At 36.8% G+C, this 19,388-nt stretch overlaps 1 protein-coding gene across 2 annotated transcripts in view; it reads right to left on the bottom strand.

Annotated features, from left to right (window-relative positions):
• Window positions 1–19,388, bottom strand: part of SLC25A24 (solute carrier family 25 member 24) — a 43,868-nt gene that overhangs the window by 14,696 nt on the left and 9,784 nt on the right. For both annotated transcript variants that reach the window (XM_024119812.3, XM_024119813.3), the window contains 5 exons: window positions 17,117–17,243; window positions 13,746–13,833; window positions 9,424–9,535; window positions 7,301–7,459; window positions 4,662–4,814 (listed from right to left, as the gene is read on the bottom strand). In XM_024119812.3, the coding sequence (XP_023975580.1) occupies window positions 4,662–4,814; window positions 7,301–7,459; window positions 9,424–9,535; window positions 13,746–13,833; window positions 17,117–17,243 (639 nt within the window). The remainder of the gene's footprint in view (window positions 1–4,661; window positions 4,815–7,300; window positions 7,460–9,423; window positions 9,536–13,745; window positions 13,834–17,116; window positions 17,244–19,388) is intronic.

The following is a 19,388-nucleotide window of genomic DNA, read 5'->3' as shown; positions in this document are numbered from 1 at the left end:
AGTGACCCCCACCTCCAGCCTGCTTCCCTAAGCCAGCCAGTCTCTGTTCCTTGGGATCCAAAGAGCCCAATGCAAAAACACAGGAATACTTTCTCCTAGTAAAACTGTGTTTCTCTGCTCATGATAAAAATTAAATATATTATAATTTCACAAAGTTCCCCAAATAGCAGATATCTGCTTACCCCCAAAGATCAATGTTTCCACAGGCTCTATTTCCTGAACTGCATCAGAATGTTAACCAAAACTCCCTTCTGCGTAGGCCCCATTAATTTTCCTGCATGTCAGATTATCACAATCATTAAATATAATTTATTGAAAACCTTCCTGCATATGAACAGGAACCTCAGAGACATCGTTTATATCGTGTACCCCCATCCCAAAAGCACCTATCAAAAGTATTCTTTAGTAATTGGTGAATACATATTTAAAGTGTAGGGATTTGCGGCTCCTGCACCCCAGAACATACAATGCACAAGGGGAAGAGTTGAGGACAGAGAGCCTGTACAGGGTTAGGCAAAGGGACAGGTACTTAACACTATGTCACCAAGCTTAATTCCTACCCCAGAAAGCAGGTAACAGTCACAGAGACTTTAAGTGGCTTGCTCAAGGCCACAGAATTTGACATTCTCAAAGATGATTTAGCTGGGCTCTCAAAGCCAGCCTGAAATCCCTTTTAGGATTTCAATTTTCTTCCTTCCTTCCTTTCTTTCTTTCTTCCTTCCTTCTTTTCTTTTCTTTTTTCTTTTGTTTTCTTTCCTTTTCTTCCTTCCTTCCTCCCTCCCTTCCTTGCTTTCTTTCAATTTTGTTTGTTTCTTTCTTTCCATTCATCCTATCTATCTCAACTCTCTCTCCATTTGTTAGAATACCTATTTCAACCTTCTCCATTCTCCTCCAGCTTCCAATACCACTTCCTCCCTCATTCTCAAAAAAAGTCCTTTCTTGGGAACTCAAGGAAGAACAGAGAGGCCACCTGGCAAGGATATCTTGGTATTCCTGCCCACTTCCCACAAAATCACCCGCATCCACCTATATCTTTTTCTTCCCGAGCTGACGTGAGAAGAGTCCTCCACACAGTCAAAGGCTAATCCTGCCAGCAGACTGGTTAGTACCCATTTCTCCCCCAGCCCCTCCACCCCCACTCCCTACTCCACACACATACTTCCTCTGAATACCTGCTGCACTTGTCGTCAGTCTCTCTCACTTATATTTTTTAACCTCCTTCTTTGCATTGACATGCTTCCTTCAGCCATAGGCATGTCATTAAAATGAAACGTATCAAAACCCAACATCCCTCTAACCTATCACTCTCTCCCTTCCCTTCACTGAAGTCAAGCTCCTGACAAAAGTGTCTACTGTCTAGTTTTCTTCACCTCCTGTTGACTTTAGCTCATTTCAATTGGTTTCTCATCTCATTACTTCACTGAAACATTTATACCAAGCTTTCCTATCTCGGAGCTGGTAAATTCTGAAAGATAAACTTTTTATTGTATTTAGTACCCTGCAGTATTTGACCCTTCATGAAACCCTCTTCTTCCTCTGACTTCTAGGCCATCGTTTTCCCTGGATTTCCTCCTGTCTCTTTGGCTGCTCCTGTCAGTCTCCTCTACAAGTTTCTCCTACTTCTCCCTGGGCATATCCCCAGAACTGTTCTCATTCTATAAGCCTTCCTGAGGGCTTCATTCCAAAGGCTTCACCTCAGTCACAACCTCCCTGTCCTACTGGACAGCTCCTTGTATGTGTTACAGAAATAGCTCAAACCCAGCATGTCCAAAATGCAACCTGTCGTTTTACCTCAAAAGCAGTTCCTCTTGTTCCTCTTATTGTATTCTCTACATACTTAGTTGCTCAAGTTAGAAACCAGAGTATCACCCTTGATTCCTCTTTCTCACCTCTACATTCACTCAGTGAGTTCTGTTGTTTCTATTTCCCAAAATAGTTTTCAGTTCATTTCAGTTTTTCTTCAATCACAACAGCCGTCTCCTTATACTGGTACTCATCATTTCTTACCTGAATTCCTGAAATATTTCCTTAAATAGTCTCCCTGCCTCAAGTACAGCCTCCCTCTCTTCCAATACCTCTCCACTCTTTTTCCACATTGATCTTTCTTAAATGTAAATATACTTATTCCACTTCCCTACATAAGATGCTTCAATAACCCCCTCACCACATTCAGGCTAAAATCTAGACTCCTATCACATTTGGCTCCTGCCTATCTGTCCAGCCTGCTTTCATCATCATCTTCCCGGACACACACTCCACTACACTTAAGCCTAGTGAACCACCTTCAGCTTCCTTAGTGAGTGATGCCCTCCTGTGCCAACATTTCTGTCCACAGGCTGCTTCCTTCTGCTCAAATACCCATCTTCCCCTTCATCTTAATGGACTTAAGATTCATGCTCATTCAATGAGGATTTACTGGCACTGGGCCAGGTGCTGGGAACACACACCTGAAAACAGATCCTGCCTAAGGAAGCTCACAGTCTCCTTAAGAAGAGAGAGAAGTACTGAGATTATCAGAATTCGGTGTGAGAGTGCTAACAGAGGGAAACAAAGGGAAGGTGTCCTGGAGGAAATAACTCCCGAGCAAAGTCTTGAAAGATGTTCACCACCATATGATCTATAGGAAGAGGAATGGTGTGTGTGTGTGTGTGTGTGTGTGTGTGTGTGTGTCACTGGAGCGGGGGGTGGGGGAGGGATGACTGTAAAGTACCCCTGGGATATGTAAGCGGAGATGCACAGATATGCAGTGCTCAGGTGGATGTGCAGGTATAGAGATGAAGAGAAAAATGTTAGAATGGAAAGCAGTTAGAATGCAGATGGCAGCTGAAACCATGAGAACACAACACCGTACTGCCAGCCTGTTCCTGATACAATTGAACTGCTATGGCAATGAGGACCCAGATAGACCACAGCTTTATCCCATGTTGATGTGTTTAAGAGAGCTACATACCAGGCTGAAAATATCCTTTTCTTCGTTTTCTAAGCTATTAGTTATTAGTTATTCAATGAACAAGACCTACCTGAATATAGAAGTGAGCTAGTTAGGTCCTCTGGGAAATTTGAGAATATATATGGCATAACATTTATCCCAAGGTAGTTTACAACTCACTGGGAAAAACAATGGGTTTTCCATTATCCGATGGAAAACTGGATATTCTGTAAAATAGTACTCTAAGGAAACCAGGCAGAAGAGGCATCAGTTTTGGTTGGGATGCTTAGGAAATGCTTCTCATAGGAAGCCTGGCTTAAGAGAGCCCTGAGGGATGAAAGGACCTTCAGCAGGGGGCAGAAAATGGACAGGCATAATAGGTCTCAGAGACCACAAGAACACTATACCACACTGTGCAGAGAGCTTTCTCTTGATCTCTAAGAAAAGTTAGCATGCAGAAATTAAAATATTGTGAAGAGGCCTGAGAAAGGATCCTGGCTGGATGCCTGTTGGTAGTGTTCAAGGTAAGAATCTGCTAAGTAGCATAATACATACATTTGCTTGCAATAATACAGACTTCCAAAAATACTGACTTCCTGCATATGGAATAATGGTTTTATACTTGAATACTTATTTATTTTAGGGTCTGGTTTTCCTATCATAAAATCCAAGTATGTGATCAGAATAACCTACAGGTATCTAAAATGCTAGCCCTTACTAGTCGTGATATGTATCCTCAAACATTCATAGAAGGAAAATATACTTCCCAAAGATAAGCTGTAATTAAAGTTATGGAGGCTAGATTTTCTTCAATGTTTTCTTTGCTTCTCTATTTCCTAAGCCAAGAAAAAAACACCACTAGACTCTGTAATCTTCTCAAGAGTATTCTGTTGCTCAAGAACAAAATGTTCTCCAAAACTATCAAAAATCTATTTGAAATAATACAAAATATAAGGTGGGGTTAAATTTCAAGGTTCTTATCGTCTATCGTTAACAATGATGGAAGAAAGAGTGGAAAGAATAATTTTGTGCGTGCTTAACTAGACAATTCTGTTAATGACAAAGAGAAGCCAAACTCTAAAATCCACTACTGTATTTCCTCTTAACACCAAGTTATGCTGAAGGAGCATCCTAATATCTAAGCATCCTAAACAATCTAAGTCAACAGAGAAGTTGATTCAGAGGTAAATGCATTCATTCATTTACTCATTCACTCAATCATTCTACACTTACTGAGCACTTATCACATGCCAGGCTCTGTCTAAATGCTGGAGTGCATGGAGAAGAAGCCAAGCCCCTACCTTCATGGAGCTTTCACTCTAAATTCAACTCAATTTTATAGCAATGTCAAACTACACAAAGGACTTCAACTTAAAAGTTTTCCTTCCAGATGCTGGATGGGGATACTTTCATAAAAACTTATGTGAGTGTGCAGCTCCTATTCTGAATTCAAAACGAATAAGCTAAAATCTTACGTTTCCTTGAAGAGCTACTTAGAAAAGAAAACAAAAGTCTTTTTAAGTAATATGAAATTCAGAATCCCAGAATTGAGTCATGAGGGATCTCTGAGGTTATCTAGTCTAATCTCTTATAAGAGAAATTCCTCATGGAGTATATGTGGAAAATTATCATGTATTAAAATAATAATCTAAAAAGCATCGTATGATAATAGTTATTGAATCAGTTTATTAACTCCCCTTTGTTAACAAATTCCACAGGTGATAACTATTACCTGTTCATATGCCCAGAACTTAACAGCTGTCTCAGGAGCAATTTTAATGACATTTGTACCATTTCCTCTCCAAAGTGAGCGGATACCTCCCTCTTTTACCATCTGTCGAAAGCCGCCATATATGTTCATTTTCTCTGATTTTGAACCATGGACCTAAAAACAAAAGCAAAACGATATTAAATACTGGTGGGATGTTATTATTACTATTTCTAAAGTCATCATACAATCCACTCTCTTTTCTTCAGTATTATTTATTACTGCATGAAGATGTATTTGAAAATAGAATATAGAAGGTTGAGAAAATATATAATGGGAAGAACTATTACCATCATTTTAGAAGCCTGACTGTGAATCTAAAACTAAGAAAAATCGTAACCCTCAGTGTAGGACAGCAAACAGAGAAGGCATGATCAAAAGTTAAATTATGAACAACATTCATAAGATAAAATGAACCAACTTATTATTTATTAGGCTATGGAACACCCTTTGGAACATGAACAAGTTCAGTGTAAGAAAAATTAGAAAAATATACTGAATGTAATATATTATCCCTCCCCCTGAGAAGTAATACTGACATGAAATATAAATGGGTGGGGGCTTCCCTGGTGGCGCAGTGGTTGAGAGTCCACCTGCCGATGCAGGAGACACGGGTTCGTGCCCCGGTCCGGGAAGATCCCACATGCCGCGGAGCGGCTGGGCCCGTGAGCCATGGCCACTGAGCCTGCGCGTCCGGAGCCTGTGCTCCGCTATGGAAGAGGCCACAACAGTGAGAGGCCCGCGTATCGCAAAAAAAAAAAAGAAATATAAATTGGACTCAAAACAATCTGGATGTTATATTTATCAGAGCCATGGAGAATAGAATACACACAGCCTGACACCAAAAATAAAAATTGTAACTTCTACAGCTTATCTCGAAGTCTCATGTACCAACTACCTAACCCAGTGAATACTGATGAATTACCTGGCTCATACTACTGATGTGACAGTTGTTTAAATAAACTAGACCTTATGCTTGCCTCTATATAAAACTGATTAAATCTAATAAACCAAAAGTAATTAAAGAAGTCAGCTATTCTTCTGATTGTTTCTGCTTACACAAAATGAGTGACTACTATTAAAAAAAAAAACCAAGAAGGGAGGAAGGGAGAGGCTGAAGACTAAAGGTCAGTCATGAGGGCAGTATGTGATCTAGTCACAATAAAAACTCTGGACACCAAAGACTCAGGTGAGCCTCCTTGTTTGGTGTGCAACTCTGTGCATGTTGTCACACACCAATGTCAGGAAATAATACATTCTGACTCTCTGGGGAGAAAACAACAGCAACTCTGCATTTGGTACTTCCCTGGAAGCCCTATGCTCTTCTTTCCTTGGCTGATTTTAATGTATATCCTTCACTGTAATAAACCATAACCATGAGTATAAAAGCTTCCAGTGAGTTCTGTGAATTAATGAATCTGAAGGTAGTTTGGGGAAACCCCTGAACTTTCAGGAACTAAAGTCTAAATATATCCATTTTATTTTAAATAAACTTCACAATAAAATATGACAAAGGAAAAGATGAATGCTTATTCAAGCTCTCTCAAAGTCAATTTACTATTGTTCCTAAAGAAAAACATACAGGCCAATTCCCTCTCCTTTCTTTTTAAAGCAGTATCTTTACCCCTAAACATATTTTGAGATGTAGGTACATTCTCAATGGATGCTAGTTTAAAATATTGTCAGAAATCATTTTGTACAGAAATCTAATGGCAAATATAAAAAGTGCTGACCATAGGTATAACAACACAACTTTTAAAAACCTTTTTTAAGCAGCTAGTATATTCTAGCAGGGTGTTCCAGCCTACCAGGCATTTTCACATACCTTACATTATTTAATTCTTACAACCACCCTTGTTAGATATTCCTATTCCCATTCTAGAATGAAGGAAAATGAGGCCTCAGAGGTTTCATGCAGTGTGAGAACCATGAGCTTTAGAGCCAGAAATACTCCATTCCTTGTCTAATTTGTTGTAAAGGAAAAGTTATTTAACTCTCTGAGCCTTGTGTTCCCCACAGATAATATGAGGATAAAATCCCCCCATGCTTGGTTACCAGAGGATTAAATGGGTTACCATAATGAGCACCAAATAAATATTAATCCTTTCCTTTCCCTCTTTCTTTTCACTCTGACCAGCCAAGCCTACACTGCTAGTAAATAGGAAAGTCAGCTTATAAACCCAGGTCTTTCCTGCCAACCTCAGCTTTAGAATAATTTTTTAAGTTACATCCTTGTTCCAAGATTCCAGATTTCAGAAAAACCCTCTTTTGAGAAAGAACATAAAATATAAGGAAAATATAAGTAATTTAAGGAGAACCCTACAATGATGTCTAGAGATTTCCTTTTCTAATTAAACATTTGAATAGTCACAGAAAGCCAAGATTAAAAGTTCATCACACACATGTACCAACAATTTAAGGTTTGGTCAAACACTGAAATACTTAACATGGACTGAATTTAGGATTAATAGCAATAAAATTGAGAGTTTTTTTTTACAGGTATGACTATCACTGCGAAATTTTTAAACTTTTTTCAAAGCACCATATTTCTCATTGTTTCAGAATATTTTGGACAAACTTAGACAGAAGATCGCAAAGCTCACCTGCATCATGACTTTCAGACGATCCAAAGGGGCAGTGCTTGTTCGAGAGACGGCACCAGCAACACCTCCTGCCAAAAGCTGCCTCCACCACTGCCCTGACTTCTTTTCATCTTCCGTGAATTCATCTGGAATAGTTAAACTATCTCCTATGTCAATACCCTGTTAAAATGGAAGAAAGAGCCCCAGGCTCCATCAATTAAAGACAGATCATTCCAGAAGGTTTGCTTCTTTGAAAGAAGAATTACATATTATTTTATAATTAAGATCAGCTTCAATCCTTAGAAAGTACTATACTGAACCAATCTGAGCATATAGGCAATTATAAGTAGCCTAGTCACACTAAATGAAGTACAGTATCAGTCCACAAGAAATGAAAATTAACAGTAATTACAAATTTACAAAACCAACAATTACAACTTTTTTCTTAATAGATTCAGAATAACTTTTCTCTTCTAGGTCTAAGTCAGAATGAAAGAGCAGCATTTGATCAGAGGTAGTGAATCCTTAGCTACAGAAAGAAAATAATTTGTCAGTTCTTCAAAGATACACACTTTATCTCAAAATTATATCCACATTATAATTTATAACATGATATGTGCTCTAAATATGTAAATAAAAATTAAATTAAAACTGTAACTTGAGTACCCCTAAACTCATTTCCTATATAGACTGTCTGTAAATATTTTTATAAATCTGACTTGTCATTTAAAACATGCAATAGATTCTATATAAAATTTAGCTTACAGGGAGGTATTGTTTAAAATGATCTACCTTCCAATCTTCTCTAAATATTACTATAGGTTACAAACATAGCTTGACAGAAACAAAATTCTATAATAATATTTTTACAACTTTATTATCTAAATGATTCTAGTGTAAAAGATTTTATAGGTAAGAGTGTCAGGGTAAGAAGCTTTGCTATAGTAGTAACCCTCTATTTCTTCATTTTACTATCAATAAAATGGATACATGATTGTAGCCTCAACTATTACTATTTCCAAAGATACAATAAGAATTTGATTATGTAAATATGATTTCACATAAGTATAAAATTTATCAAGGCAACTGAACTACAAATATAGTATTATTTTATACTCATAGTTGAAAAGGCATTAGTCACCAATAATTCTACAATGCTCTAGGTAAGTTTAGGCATTGTTACTAGTAACAATGTGAACTCTAGGCTTCATTTAGTGCATATGAAATGTACTGAAATTCAGGAATACGTATAGAAGTCAAGCCCATTAGAAAAATAAAAATTCCCTCAAAGAATTCCCATTGTTTTCAGGAACAGATTGCAGAATGAAATGAATTTCATTTACCCCAGGATATTTCAGTAGGATATTAATGAAATTTAATTAAAATTTGAAAGTTTAGAAGAATACAGATGGATAGGTGTGCAATACTAAGCAGATGAGCCAAAGATTTTTTACCCTTCCATGATTATTATTATAGGTGCCTTAAGCCAGAGATAAATGTAGGTGGTTGACTGAACAAGCAAATTTCAGAAGGGATCTTTGGTCATTATCAACCACGAGGTACTGAGATTATTTAGGCAATATATTATCTATAAAAAGTAAAAGCCCCGGGAGTTCTCTGGTGGCGCAGTGGTTAAGAATCCTCCTGCCAATGCAGGGGACAAGGGTTCAATCCCTGGTCTGGGAAGATCCCACATGCTGTGGAGCAACTAAGCCCATGCACCACAACTACTGAGCCTGCATTCTAGAGCCCACAAGCCACAACTACTGAGCCCACGTGCCACAACTACTGAAGCCCGCGTGCCTGGAGCCCATGCTCCACAACGAGAGAAGCCACTGCAATGAGAAGCCCACGCACCTCAACAAAGAGTAGCCCCCGCTCGCTGCAACTAGAGAAAGCCCACCCGCAGCAACGAAGGCCCAACACAGCCAAAAATAAATAAAATAAAATTAATTAATTTTTTAAAAAAGCTTTAATATACTCTGAGTATACACCTAACAGAATACGTAGAACTCTACAAGTTAAAGAGCTATTGAGACTTGGGTACCATGGCCCATAAGTGTTACAGAGTGCTCTTGGATGATAACCATACCAATTGCTTACAGTTCCAAATAAGTATAAATTAATACATAAAGCATACTCACAGTAGAATGTTTCCAGAAACGGATAATTTCCTCAATGTCTGTAACAGGGTTAAATAAGAAGTAGTCTCTCCATTCATTCCAGTCCACTGTCATTGTCCCATCAGCATCGATGCTGAAAATAAAAAGAAGCTGATTAAAGAACAAAATTAAATGTATAAATAAAACTAACATTATTGGCCATGTTGCAGAATGACAGTTTCTCTTCCAACTTAATATTCTTAAAAGGTTTTTGGCAATGGCAACAAGCATTTGATGATCTGTTTTAATCATTTAGATAAAAATAGACCCCCAAATTACAGGTCTCACTAAAGGCTACTTTTGGTGCTCTGTCAAACTCCAAGTCAATGAGCTATCAAACACTAATGCTGGAAGATAAAATTGGGGGGTAGCAATGAATGAATTTATGATCCATTTTTTCTTACACTGGCTCAAGAAGATAGTTCTTAATGCTCTATTTTAACATTTGGATGTGACTTCAGAATATACTCAAAATACACTATCAATTTCCTTCTCCAATTTTCTCTATGCTAAGAAAATTACCAATGATTGTAAAAAATAAAATCAAACTTCGTGATTGGGCCTTCTGAGTCTTAAGAAATTCTGGTACCTTATCTTCAACATTTAAAATTAACATATTGTAGCCTTGGATATTTTTCATTAACTTTTTCCTTATTTTAGTAGGTTCCTGGCAATAATGTCATTTGTACCTGTTTATTTTCCTAAAATCAACTTTAAACTGCCCAGGATTTTGACAGTTTTGTTCACTACTGTAGACCCAGCATCTAAAGTGGGCAGTACAAAGAAAGTGTTCATTTATTGAATTAATGAATATATCTGAAAAAAAAGTTTTGGTGTCTCCTCTGAATTTTATATTTATTCTATGACTCGCATGAAAGTAATGCATAAAGATGGCAGTCAGATAAAATGCTATTTTCAGATATTTATGATTATATTTTCCAGTGCCACTTTTAACTTTGATTGCATACATGAAATTACACTTAAACTTTCAATTGTCCCAGCACACAGGTGTTAACATTCCATATTTGCATAAGAGTCCTAGTTACTACTGATGTTTATGACACTATTCTTCTGGGTTAAAATATTTATAGCTCTATTTTTTAATCACTATTTTCTCTTTTAATGCAATTGTTTATTGTCTGACCCTACCCCTCAACCCCACACGCATGCAAGCATCCTCCACAAGGCAAGGATTTTTTATTTTATTCACTGATATGACCAAAGTGTCTAGAACAGTGCCTGGCGCAGAGCAAATATTTGTTGAATGAATTCCAAACTCTGCAGCTTAAAGCCACAGAACACTTAGTGTTGACAAACTTCTTAAATAAGATAGTCTCATTGTGGGTTTAAATTGCGTTTCTCTTCAACTTACTAACAAAGTTGAGCATCTCATCATATTCACCTGCTATTCATGTTTTTCCCCTTGTGAAATGCTTGTTCATATCTTTTGCCCATTTTTCTAATGGGTTGTGTCTTTTTCTTAAATATGTATAGTTCTTTATATAGTTGATTTAATCCTTCAAGTTATAAATTAGCAAGTACCTTCTCTTTGTCTTTTCATTTTATTTATAGTGTCCATGAATAGATGCTCTTAATTATAATACAGCTGAATTTATCAACCTTTTCATATATGGTTACTGACTTCTGTATTTTTTAAAATAAATTCTTCCCTATACTGAGATATAGACATTTGCTTCTTTTTCCTCTAAAGGTACTGCAGTGTAACTTTCACATTTAGTTTGATTTTTTTAAATTGAAGTACAGTTGATTTACAATATTATGTTAGTTTCAGATGTACAGCAAAGTGACTCAGTTATATGTATAATTTTTTCAGATTATTTTCCATTATAGGTTATTACAAGATATTGAATATAGTTCCCTGTGCTATATAGTAAATCCTTGTTGCTTATCTATTTTATGTATAGTAGTTTGTATCTGTTAATCCCATGCTCCTAATTTATCCTTCCTACCCTCCCTTTCCCTTTTGGTAACCATAAGTTTGTTTTCTATGTCTGTGATTTCTGTGCATGGCGTGAGGCAGGTACCCAATTGTATTTCTGTCTGCATGGATAACCAGGTGCACCAGAACCATTTATTGCAGAGTCTCTCCTTTTCCCAGGGATTTGCAAAGCTACTTCTCTCATGTGACAAATCCCAAATATGGATGGGTCTGTTTCTGGGATGGTATGTTCCATTTGTCAACTTGTCTGTGTGGCAATACCACTAAGTCTTAATTATAGCTTATAACAACTCTTTGGTATCTGATAGGGCAGGTCCCCAGCTCCTTATGGTTCTCCAAGAATGTCTTGGTTATTCTTGGGCCTGTATGGTTTCATTTTTCTCTAGAAATGTTTCATAGCCCAAATGCTGGAGCAAAGAGAACAACTGAGAGGGTGGTTCAGGATTGGGGGAAAGTAAGTAGGAGTGGTGGAAGGAATCGATCAAGAGGAGATTGATGGACTGGAGGAAATGAAGGGGCCAGAGATCTGTAAGTCAAAATGCAAGTACCATAGGAGCAAGACAGTATAGAATCTGGAGGAAGAAGGGTCAGAAGGTAGGATACAGGTTTTTAAGACTTCAGACGAGGAGTGACTTCAAGTTATGATACAATCCTGAGAGGGAGTGGGCTGCTGAAGTAAAATGGAATAAAATCTCAGGTGTGTTGAGGAAGGCAAGGAACACTGACGCTAGAAAGAGGAGTCACCAGCACAAATACTGACGTTTCCTAGGACTTAAAGAGAAAATGACTATTTGACAAGTGCCAAGGTCCTCAATAAATGTGGAGAGGGAGCTAGAGATAAGAAAATTAGAGGAAAGAGGGATGGAGATGAAAGCCTAAGAGGAAAATAGATTTTACTTGAGAGCAGAAGATAAAGATACATGAAGCACACATGTTTGGGAGCGACTGCCTACCTATTTCAGCTACTCCCCACCCATATCTTCTACTGAAAAAGTAGAACTAGGAGGCTGTATTTCAACCAACTGATTCCTATTCTCATACTCTGATGACTCAGCCTCAGCTGTTTCAATCAGCACCTTTCAGACTTCTCTCCCATGAATTCAGTTTTGAGTATACTAAGAGACAGTGAAATGACAGAAAGGAAGCTGACATTTGGAGGTATATGAGTCACACTGACGGCTGAGCACTCAAGGGAAGGTCCGTGATTTCCACTACTGAAAACACAATCAGATTCTGCCTTTTAAAACACTGTGAGATAATAGAAAATATATAACTTGATCTCTCTTCCCTGTTCCTGGCAAGAGCCCCTAAAGCCCTTGTAATTTCCTAAGTGATAAGAGCACTAGGGCATCTTTTGTTCTAATGAGGCAACTCTGGGTGGGCTCCTGGATGGCTCCTGGATGAGGGCTGGACACCAGAAAAACCAAGTCATGATTAGAAGCTTGGAATTTCCAGCCCCCTTCCCACCCCCATCCCACCCCAATTCTCCAGAGGGGGAGAGGGACTGAAAATGGAGTTAATAATTGAGCATGCCTACATGAAGATGCCTCCATAAAAATCTCAATAGCACAGGATTTAGGGAGCTTCTGGTTAGCAAACACATCCATACACTGGCAGAGTGAAACACCTAACTCCACAAAGACACCTGTGCTCAGAACCCTCCCAGGCCTCCCCTTACGTATCATTTTGTCTCCCTGTTTATCTGTATCCTTTATAATACCCTGTAATAAACTGGTAAGCATAAGTAAATGTTTCCCTGAGTTCTGTGAGCTCCTCTAGCAAGTAACTGAACCCAAGAGGGAGAAGGTCACGGGAACCTCTGATGTGTAGTCAAGTCAGGCAGAAGATGTGGGTAATCTGGGGACCTACTTCTTGCGATTGGCATCTGAAGTGGAGAGCAGTCTTGTGAAACTGAGTCCTTAATCTGTGGGATCTGACACTACCTCCAGGTAGACAATGTTAGAATTGAATTACGTTGTAGGACACCCAGCTAGTGTCAGCTAGAATTGCTTGCTGTGGGGAAAAAAACCCCACATATTCAGTGACCAGAAGTTTCAGAAGTGAAGTGTTTTGTGTGAGTGGTAAAAGAGTCATGTAAAAGGGAAAACAGAGCTTCTTCTACTGCACCAGCCCTGGAGGCCTTGAAAGAGTTTTCCCATTCCTACACTTTAGGTATATGTGTACACACAAAATGAAAAGCGAGAAAAAGGGGAGAAAGATATTGAAAGTACATAGTGAGGAATGGTAAGGTACAAGGATTTGTTTTAAGCCACACTTAAGGCAGATCTCTAATACAGGATACTAAAGGTAAAAAAAAAAAACTGTCAATAGAGGAAGAGCTTACCTTTGAAGAATCAACTCTGCTTGTTGTTTAGAAATAGTTAGACCTAGTATCTGGAGAGACTGGACAATTTCAGAAGCCTCAATTTTTCCTTTAAAAAATAAAAAATAAAAATTATAAACTCATAACTGATAAGGACCTTAGAAATCATGAATTTCAAATCCCTCACTTAATAAGGGAGAGCCTTGAACTGATTAAGGTAAAATTGTGAATTTAGATGAGCTATAGATTTGCTTAAGTACATATTTCAACACCAACTCAAGTTTCAACAAATACATTAAACAAATATACACACATTATTTCATTCAAAAATCATAACAGCCTTGTAGGTAAATAATGACATTCCATCTAAAGAAAAGACTGAGAGCTTACATGGCCTTACCAAGAAATGACATTAAGAAGCAGCAGAACTGAGATTCAAATCAAGATACTCTGACTTTGAGGTAAATTCAATTAAGCTAGGATCTATTAATTTTAAAGCATGCATTTCTACATTTTAATAAATGATTAAGCATTTATTATACATAAAGAGTTAAGGCACTGAGTTAAAAGAAAGTAGAAAATGACTAAATGAAGCCAAAGAGTGTGGAATATTCTTTTGAGAAATCTGGCAATAAAAATAAAGCAGGATAGTAGGATGATGGAAGTAGGAAAATTATTATTATAAGAGCAATTAGAGCATGCTGTAGAAAGGAGAAGAATCAGAAGAGAAGAAGAAAGAGAAAACATAAGCAATAAATGTAAGATTGCATTTCCCTCAAGCATCCCACAGACCCATGAGGATCCTAAGACTAAGATACATGGACCTGGTAAATAAACCAAAGGGTCTGATGCCAAACCAGGATTAACAGCAAAGTTCTCCAGGAAAAGAGGAAGACAAAAATTACTGTTAGTGGTAAAAGGAAAGACTCCCTTTAAGGGAAGGACTTTGAAGGAATGACAGGATTTGGAGAGACTTCTCCCAGGGAGAAGAAAGGAGCAGCATGAGAATCTGGACAATGTAAGAGCAGTTAGAGGCGTCACCCTGTTAGCGATGAAATTTTTCACATACCACTCTGAATAATCGCCTTTATGATTGCACTCTCAAAGAAGTACAGTTGATTCTCATTATTCACTGTAGTTACTTTCTATAAGGTCACCAAGAACACAGAACTAAAGAACCAAACCACTGGTCCTAAGGGAAATACAGGGTTAGGCTCCTGTGCCTCTGGTCACAATATTCTCATCAACCAATCAATACAAAAACTTGTTTTCTGTGTGTTTCTGTTTAAAGACACCTTGCTTAATATATGTTATTGACTCATAAACATTGAACTCATGGTCAACAGCACTATAACTCATGCCTGAGTGAAGCTTTTCTGACACACGTATTTTCTTCCAAAGGCACATCACAGCCTTCCCACATTTAGGAACACTCGACAGCATTTCAGCACTGTTCTTGGGAGCCATTGCAAATAGTGAAATCACCAATAAAAAGCACAAAAATGCAAAAAACATGGCACCAAGTAGACTGCAGAATGACTTGTTTACAATAAAAAAGCTAAAACAAGAACGCAGCACATCGCCTCTTTCTACCTCAGCTTTAGAAATGTGCTCACCAAGCAAATGAAATTTGTGACTGCTCAGCGCAAATCCATGAATGGCTGCAAAAGCACCGTGAGTATTGATTTGGGGGTTACCTACGGAGTTAAATTTTAGCAAGTAGAAAAATTCTCAAATACAGAATTCATGAATAATGAGGATAGACTGTATATGCTTTGTTTTAAGAAAGTCTAATAAAAGTACGAATCTATAATGAAAAGTGTTTTTAAATACAAAAACAAGATAAACTGAGGGGAAACTGTATTTACTACAAATTTCATCTTTAACACATTATAAATCAACTATACCTCAATAAAAAATAAAATAAAAATATTTCACCTTTAATTATTTCTTCTGGTTCATTTAGAATTTTCTGAAATGGACCATTGATACGTGCATACTGTACGTACTGAACGATCGGCCTCTACTTATTGGGAGATGATCCTGAGGTAGCTTCATCTCCCAGCAACTGCCTGCCCTAACACTATATAGACAGTCCCTTCTCTGCAGCTGAACTTTAGAGGGTTCAGGGTGGGATGAAAGTTTGTGGGAAGAAATAAATTTGATTTTAAGAATTGAATTTTGCTACAAGATTGGACTAAGGTAGACTTGGAACATACAGTGTAAGGTTTATGGGTGGTAACAAATATTCTAACAGTACTACTTTCCACCACAAACTCAGCTCTTCCTAGCCAAGTCAAGATTTGAACGATCATCAAAACCAGTCAAAGGGTTTAGTTAGTTGTTCCTTTGTTTGAAGGAACTTGCCTTGAGTCTAACTGAAGTTAATGTTCAGTAAAAATCTGGAATCAGCAAACTATAACCCTCTGGCCGAATAAGGCCAGTTGCCTGCTTTTGTAAATAAAGTTTTATTGGAACACAGCCATGCCTACTCATTTACTTATTATCTATGACTGTTTCTGCACTGTGACAGCAGAAATGAGTACCTGCAACTGAGATCACACGGCCCACTACGCTAAAATACTATCTGGACTTTTACAAAAAAAAAAAAGTTTGCCTATCCCTGGTATGAACCATATTTTCTCTCAATTTATTTGTTTAACTTGTTTCTTGAATAACAAATCTTGAATGAAATGGCCTTGACCACTCATGCGTGGGGAGGGTTCTGAGGCTGCATTATACATTTTTAAAATAAATGCCCTCTTCCTATCAAAGGTTGCCTCTGGTGATAAGGGTTTGATAGCTCTTCCCTTTCTCCTATGGTGGCCCTTACTTCTTGCTCCACATGACTGGGACTCTAACTCCAAGCTACTAATATAAATAGAAAAACTATAATCCCAATCAGAAGGTATATATTTAAACGTCTATCTGCTATTTTCTTTTCTAACTTTCAGAATCAGAGCATCTTCTTTGATCACATGTAATTCTTTCAAAAAGACTATCAAATATAAGATAATCTGAAAGTTGTTTAAATTTTAGAATATATAATACTTATGCTTAGTATGAATAAAGATAACTCTCTTGCCCAGAAAGCAAAAAAAATAATTATTATTTTTAACCCATAGCTTTAAGTCAAATCAGTATAAGGTTCCATAATTAATATTTTACAAAGGCCCTACTCACAGCTTATGATTCATTGGGCAAAGCTACATATAACTCTTCTTCACTAAAAACATTCTATATAAAAATCACATTACTAAGAAAAACAAGTATTAACACAAGTAATAATTATCATCTAAAAATAGACTGACTAAATATACATTGTTTTAGACTTTTGGAAGCATGAGATGTGCTTCTTCATAGCTGGTAATAAATAGAAAAGAAAGACACACCATCATTATTTTTGTCCAAACTCTTAAATGCCAATTTCATTTGTTTCTCATGGTCTTTAAGGTACTTCATAAATTCTTCAAAATCCAGCTTTCCGTCTTTGTTGACATCACCAGTAGTAAAAATTTTCTACAAAAAGGAAAAAAATTAGAGATATTTTTATATGGGTTAAAACTACTAGATTTCTTGTACAAACACGTCAAGCAGATTGGCTGTTTTCCTATTAAGACTTGTATTTTATAAATTCCAAGATAGAAGACAAAATCTTGACCTAAATTTAAGTGTTTAAAATAGTATTTTCCCTTTAATTTCCAAAATGAAATAATCTTTTCCTAAAGATGATTCTTATAAAAAGCTGTCATATCAAACTATCTCTACTAAGAAAAATCATTCCTTTTAAGAAAGAAATAATATATTATTTCACACAAATATATGTATTGATACATAATATATATGGATACAATATATAAAATTGATAATACTATATATATAATTATATGAATACAATATATAAATGGATACTATATATATACACATATAATAATATATGTATTACACATACACATATGTACATGTATAATACTATATATTATATATACATATGTACATAATACATATATACATAACACTATATATGGACACACATACATACACAAGATAAATGTATTCCAGTAATCCCAGGTTAGGTTAACATATTTTTTTTAATCTTGTAATTTACCACAGTAACAGAATAAAAAAGAAAAGTCATGTGGTTACCTTAATAAATGCAGAAAAACATTTGATGGATTCAATATCATTTGTGACTAAAAACTCTGAGCAAACTAGGAATGGTGTTTCCTCAAACTAATAAAGGGTATCTACAAAGAATTCTAGCCTTTTTTGTTTAAACTAGTATGACTAGGATTCTCTTATCTGCAAGCTAAATGCCATCAATTATTACTTACAGTTTTAAAAGCAAATACATTTGTAGTGTCACTGAAAAATAATTATTGCTATTTAATTACTTTTACAAATTAGACTGAGGATGATTTTCATCTGGAAATTATTTTCTGATTCCTCAACACATACACTGAGATTTGCATAATCCAAGAGAAAATGTCACAGCATTCTGGGGCCCCATTTATGTACTGAAGTTTCATCTAAGAAGTTTATATTTTGGTCAATGAAAATAACAGTGAACAACTATCATTTTAGAAATTACAAGTTAAAGGAAATCTCTAATGCTATCTTTGAACAGCCTGATTTTTTTACCCATATTTCATTAGCCTTTGTTACGGTAAATAAAGATTCCCAGAGTTACAACTGTCTAATTTTTGAGTTTTCTTGCCTATTCCTCTGTGGAAATAAAGACCAGTCAAAGGAGAAAAGGAAAGGCTGTTTATTCTGAGATTACTATAGCAAGGAAGTCAACCACTGTCACTTGTATTTTGGCTCAAAGGCAGCAAGAGTGGGAAAGCTTTATAGTAGAAAAAAAAAGGAGTTTTGGGGTGTGCCCTGATTGGAGACTGTTGGCCTGGGAAAACTGTACGTGGGCTAAAGCAAATATGGGGCATCCTGTGTGACTGGTTAGGGGGGCATATTTGGCTTTTTCTGGTTGGTCCTAAGTTGGAAGCAGGGACAAAAATTGGGGAAAATGTCAGTTATCAATTAATTTCTGGCCATTTGGGGCTGATTGTTACACAACTTATTGTTTAGCTTCCTGGACTGTCACTAGAGATAGCATTCTGGCTTCCAGTAAGTCTGACTTACAGTGGGTTGGCTTCCTGCATTGTTTATTATAGACAAGGGGTAGTTTTCTGAGTAGGTCTTAGGTCAAAGTTCAAATTTTTTTTAATTGAAATATAGTTGACATACAGTATTAAGTTAGTTTCAGGTGTACTACATAGTGATTTGACATTTGCACACATTATGAAATTCAAAGTTCAATTTTAAATATGGTCTAACCACTGTCTATTTGCATATTCAGTCTCTCACCTTTCACAGCAAAACAACAAACCAAATCAAATATCATTAAAAAATCTGTTACAGAATAAAAAGTTGTATCTTTTCTTTCTTAGCAGTATGTAAGTACCATTTCTATATTTAAAAAATCAATTGAATTCTCAATCTATATAAATAAACTTCTACTAGGGAAGCTGGAGACTTGGGGGAGAAAACTCACATCAAAACTTCCTAGAAGGGCTTCCCTAGTGGCGCAGTGGCTGAGAGTCCGCCTGCGATGCAGGGGACACGGGTTTGTGCCCCGGTCCGGGAGGATCCCACATGCCGCGGAGG

The sequence above is a fragment of the Physeter macrocephalus genome, chromosome 4, assembly GCF_002837175.3.
Source record: "Physeter macrocephalus isolate SW-GA chromosome 4, ASM283717v5, whole genome shotgun sequence".
Lineage (NCBI taxonomy): Eukaryota > Metazoa > Chordata > Mammalia > Artiodactyla > Physeteridae > Physeter > Physeter macrocephalus.
Note: the sequence above shows the minus strand (reverse complement) of the source record. Positions and strands in the feature narration are given on the sequence as shown.